The sequence below is a fragment of the Sinohyriopsis cumingii genome, chromosome 16 (assembly GCF_028554795.1).
Source record: "Sinohyriopsis cumingii isolate HCF-2022 chromosome 16, ASM2855479v2, whole genome shotgun sequence".
Classification (NCBI taxonomy): domain Eukaryota; kingdom Metazoa; phylum Mollusca; class Bivalvia; order Unionida; family Unionidae; genus Sinohyriopsis; species Sinohyriopsis cumingii.
The window spans coordinates 25,354,487-25,359,810 of record NC_142976.1 but is presented as its reverse complement, the minus strand read 5'-3'; the positions used below and the strand labels follow the sequence as shown (position 1 = coordinate 25,359,810).

Below are 5,324 nucleotides of genomic sequence, written 5' to 3'. Positions count from 1 at the left end.
TTTTGTATCGTTTTCCCCCCGCTTCATTCAATGCTTTCCTGAGAGATTAGAATGTGTCAAGGACTAGAGTGTATTTTGAGCAGTTATGAAAACTTTAGAAACCTTACGTTTTCTAACTCGCAGGACTTTGGGTCATTTAGAAATACTGAGCTCAACAGTCTTCGTTATGAGTGTTTTTCAGTTTGCTTTAATTAATGATTTATTACATGACAAAGTACTTTAAAGTTCAACTATCCTGCAACTTTTCCACACAACCTTTCCAACCCTCTCCATTTGTTGATATACATTTCGACTCTTTTGACGCTTCCTTTTTTTTTCGGGATGAAAATGGGGAATTTCATAAACCATGTAGAATTAGGCTGGTTTGATTTTTTTCATATTACAGATCGAGATGAGCGGTTTTGAGCGTGCACAGTTCCTAAGACATAAATGTGATCATAACACTGATACGGACAGGAACTTCTCTGAAGAAATTACAGTTCGCTTGTCAAAAGACATGGAAGTTCTGAACTGTCCTACGTACAAAGTTGGAAGCACTTTCTGGAGACGAATTTTCGCCATAGAATCTCTGGATGAATATAAACACCTTACAAATCCATTTCTGATTCCACCGCATCAAGACTTTGAAGCTGGTCAAATTTCTGTGATGGAGTTAAAAAATGAATCTTATCCCTTTAAATTCATCTTTGTTCGAGATCCCTATTCCCGCCTTTTATCAGCCTACGTAGACAAGATCCTGGCTCCAGATTATTATCATTGGCAACAAATAGGACTTCCGGCAATTAAATGGATCCGGAAATCAGCGAGTAACACCAGCCTTCGGTGCGGACACGATCTCTCTTTCTCAGAATTTATTCAACACGTTATCAAAGCACACGAAGAAAAACGCCATATTGATCCACATTTTGTTCGAATTAGTGACAACTGCCATGTTTGTCAGGTTTATTATCATTTTGTAGGCAAAATGGAAACTTTCAAAAGCGATTCTTTATTCATTCTTGATAAACTTAAGCTTCATTCTATAAAGCAGCTGATGAAGTTCAACATGTCCGATTTGGCAGAAGAAGACGCAGTTTTGGACTCCGTGGATGACGCGTTCCAACTGTCTTTCACCCTACCGCACGTGCTCAAATGCATACCTATGGAGGAAGTTTTTAAAAGAGAATGGAGAAAACTACAAATACGTGGATTGATTGGAAGACACAAATTTATACGTCCAAATGAAAGCAGCATTGAACTTAGTCAAGAACAGTTTTTAAGTTTCGTACAGAAGGCCAGAGCCGGGTCGACTGAGGAGGAGAGGCGACAAACAAAAAGAGAAGCTTTCAGAGAATTGTATAGAACCGTGCCTGTGACCTATTTGGAGAAAATTAGGCAAATTTATAAGCCAGATTTTGAATTGTTTAAATATGATGACAGACCTGCGTCTGTTTTTGACAGAGAGGCTCCATTTATACCCTATGGATACCTTAATGTCACAGGGTGGAATGGTTAACTTTTACTGACTAAATGTGACAGTATAGAATGGCTTAACTTGTATTAACTAAACGTGACAGTGAGAATGGTTTAGCATGTATTAGCTAAACGTGACAGTGAGAATGGCTTAGCATGTATTAAGTAAATGTGACAGTGAAAATGGCTTAGCTTGTAATAACTAATTGTGACAGTGAGAATGGCTTAGCTTGTATTAACTAAATGTGACAATAAGAATGGCTTAGCTTTTAGTAACTAAATGTGACAGTGCGAATGGCTGAGCTTGTATTAACTAAATAGCATGTATTAACTAAACGTGACAGTGAGACTGGCTTAGCTTGTATTAACTAAATGTGACAGTGAGAATGGCTTAGCTTGTATTAACTAAATGTGACAGTGAGAATGGCTTAGCTTGTATTAACTAAATGTGACAGTGAGAATGGCTTAGCTTGTATATCTAAATAGCATGTATTAACTAAACGTGACAGTGAAAATGGCTTAGCTTGTATTAACTGAACGTGACAGTGAGAATGGCTTAGCTTGTATTAACCAAATGTGACAGTGAGAATGGCTTAGCATGTATTAACTAAATGTGACAGTGAGAATGGCTTAGCTTGTATTAACTGAACGTGACAGTGAGAATGGCTTAGCTTGTATTAACTAAATGTGACAGTGAGAATGGCTTAGCTTGTATTAACTAAACGTGACAGTGAGAATGGCTTAGCTTGTATTAACTAAACGTGACAGTGAGAATGGCGTAGCTTGTACTAACTAAATGTGACAGTGAGAATGGCTGAGCTTGTATTAACTAAACGTGACAATATAAGATTGCTTTAAAACGCTTATTTCAAAAGTGTAAATCAACTTGGATAATTTCTCTAGCGGCATTCTTAGCGATTAGCGTCACATACACATATGTAAAATCTCTTCTTAGATTGCGTATAGCTTTGGGTTTTCATAAATATGTGACGCGTGTTGCTGTTCGTGTTCACATGAAGTACATATACTTAGAAATTAAAGAGATAACTTAGGATGATCTGTCCAATTTTCGATAAATCTGTAAACCGATAATTTAAAAAAAAAATATGTTAGGGTCACCAACCCCTTGATTAATCAAAATTTCACAAAATCCTAATCTTGACAGCAAATAATCAAATATGCCCAATTTACTTTATTGAAGTTGGCTTCTGAATCGTTCAACATCAATAGAATATTCTTGCCAAAAATGAAATGCCCGATTTCCCAGTATGTAAATAGTTAAAAATGAACATTTTCTGCTTTTTCTTCGACATATAAGGATTATGTTCCTAAATTTTGGCTCCAACATCGCAACAGTAGGTAAACATATGTTTTGTGCACTTTTTGTGTTTGTATTTGTAATGTATTTGCGTCGTTCGCCTGAAAAACGGGATCTTGAAAGTACTTGGTCAGTTTCTTGGAATCTTACACGAAAAGAGGGCATATGTGGCCAATTTGTATCGTTTTTTTTTTCTTCTCCAATTTGCTCGATACATTATTTACTAACATAATATGCAGTTACTTTGCATACGAAAATGTACCATAATTTTGCATACTAAACTGTACCATATAAAAAGTATTAAATACTATAATTTAAAAGCAATGTAATAAAACGTTTAAAGCACGTCAAGCTGTAAGAGCATGGAATGGACATTTTTTTTTATTGGTGTTCGTTCAGTGTTAGCAAGACAAGAAGGTTATTTAGTGCCGATGCAATAGGATCAAGTGTTTTGCTCAAGGATACATCTTGTAGCCGACTCGAGCTGGTCGGATGGTAGGATTCGAACCCCGAACCCTTTCGGCCGCAAGTTAGTCTCACCTCTGAGCCACGATGACTCCATTTTGAACATAGCAAATTTCGTTATTAATCTACCTAAAAGTTGTTGAACTTGTATTTAATTTCACTTGTCATTTCTGCATGCAAGAAAATGTATCAAACTACTGATTTTATAATAGTTTCCGAATATGTGTGTGTGTGTCTGTGTGTGTGTGTGAGAGAGAGAGAGAGAGGGAGAGAGCTCGAGAGCTCAACTATTTTAAAATAGTTTCTGAATGATTCTCTCTGCGTGTATATATGAGAGAGAGAGAGAGAGAGAGAGAGAGAGAGAGAGAGATATGTTAGTTGTTAGCAGGGGCGTATTAACCATTAAGCAGACTAAGCACGTGCTTAGGGCACCAGGGCCAAAGGGGGCAACACAAAGTTGAGAAAAGGGTGAAAAGAAAAAAAAACGAATGAACATTTGTAAAAAAAAAATTGATAAAACTAGTGCAAATTGATCATACTGTTCAGTTTCTTGATCATGGTGCACCCTAGGGTTATCTTCCCAGGTGTACGTGGAAGGGGGGGGGGGCCAAGATTTGTCAATGCTTAGGGCACCAGTGAGCCTCAATCCGCCCCTGGTTGTTAGTGAGAAGCTTATTATGGGCTTTAATTAGTTCTATGAAACTATATGCGTGCTTTAATGCTCCGAAATAGGGCGTGAAATTTGTTGGGAACAGCTAAATGTATGGGTTGATTGACTGTAACAAAATTGTTTAAAAAGCGAATCTACATACTGTCATTTTGTATCAAAAGTCGGATGGTGGGGGTAGTAGGAACTAGCTACAAAATAAGAATCGTGCAATTTTTAAACATCAACCAAGAATTAAGACGATTGGTCTGTGTCAGCTTGTATATACAACGTAACCCTTTCTCTTGGTCGGTACGTAACTTAATGAAAGCGAACAAATTGATCAGTAGTTTCTAACCATTGGATTATTGTATACATTGTTATGTATATTTGATTTAATTATATCTGATTTAATATAAATTTATTTAAATTTAATTGTTCGTCAGTTTATTTTATTTGCTTTTAATTACATGATATTGTAATGCAACTTTATTCACTAGATATGATACTTTTTTAAGAAAATAGTTTGACCTTGACTGTTAGTTTATAAACACCAGGTGTTGATCTAAATCCTGACCCTGTTTCAGAATTTGTAGCAACCTTCGTAAACAAGTTCTATTTATTTTAAAATTACTGGTTGTTTCCAAGCCAATGTCATGATGGGACTTTGTCTTTAAGATATAAACATTGTTTTTTATTTTTTATTTCTTAGAGTAAAATGATTGGTTTTCGTCAGGGTCACACTGGGTAAACGTGATCTGTAACAAGTATTTGCTGCTATGAACTTCCAAAAGATGATCACGTGACCATTGTTTACGTTTTAGAAAGCTCATATAACCCATGTTTTGGAAAATTAATCTCAGTAGAAGTTGGGCTGTTAAACTGTTAATGGTCTGTTTCCCAAGCTTTCTCACACTAATACAAAAAGTTCTTGTTTTAATCTTATAAAGTATCTATACCTCAGCAACTATATAATAAAATTTACTCTCGCGGACGCAAACATTGACGGACTCTAAAAGATAAACCTCCACATCTTGGCAACAAGTCCCTGACATCCAAGTATAACAATGGCCCAACTTAATATAGTAGTGTGAATACATCATCTATTCTGACTGTTCTTTGAATAATAATAATAATAATAATAATAATAGTAAGAAGAAGAAGAAGAAGAAGAATAGCATTTATTTATTTTCATTGGGCTGTTGAATCAATGACATATCTCACACGGGGTCGAAATCGAGAAGACAAAGTTTCTAGAAAAGACTTCCAAAGTATCCTGATACTTTGTCAAATAAAATACAAATTACTTCTTTGGATATAGAAGCATGCTGTTATTGTGCTCAATTTGGAATAACCCGACAATTTGGAAGTTAAATGTAGAAAAATGTCTTCTAATTACGAGTATAGTGTAAGATACACTTATGAATTGTACAGGAAATGTCT

The 5,324-nt window shown here is 35.7% G+C and overlaps 1 protein-coding gene across 1 annotated transcript; it reads left to right on the top strand.

Moving 5' to 3' along the window:
• Positions 1-393: 393 nt before the first annotated feature.
• Positions 394-2,504, top strand: LOC149780095 (carbohydrate sulfotransferase 11-like). The gene has a single exon (XM_089936326.1). It carries the CDS (start codon positions 497-499, stop codon positions 1,493-1,495), a length of 999 nt encoding a protein of 332 aa, XP_089792452.1. The 5' UTR covers positions 394-496; the 3' UTR covers positions 1,496-2,504.
• The last annotated feature ends 2,820 nt before the right edge of the window (positions 2,505-5,324 follow it).

What these genes read in the sequence shown, in the direction of transcription:
- LOC149780095 (XM_089936326.1), top strand. Translation starts at nt 497, where the DNA reads ATGGAAGTTCTGAACTGTCCTACGTACAAAGTTGGAAGCACTTTCTGG.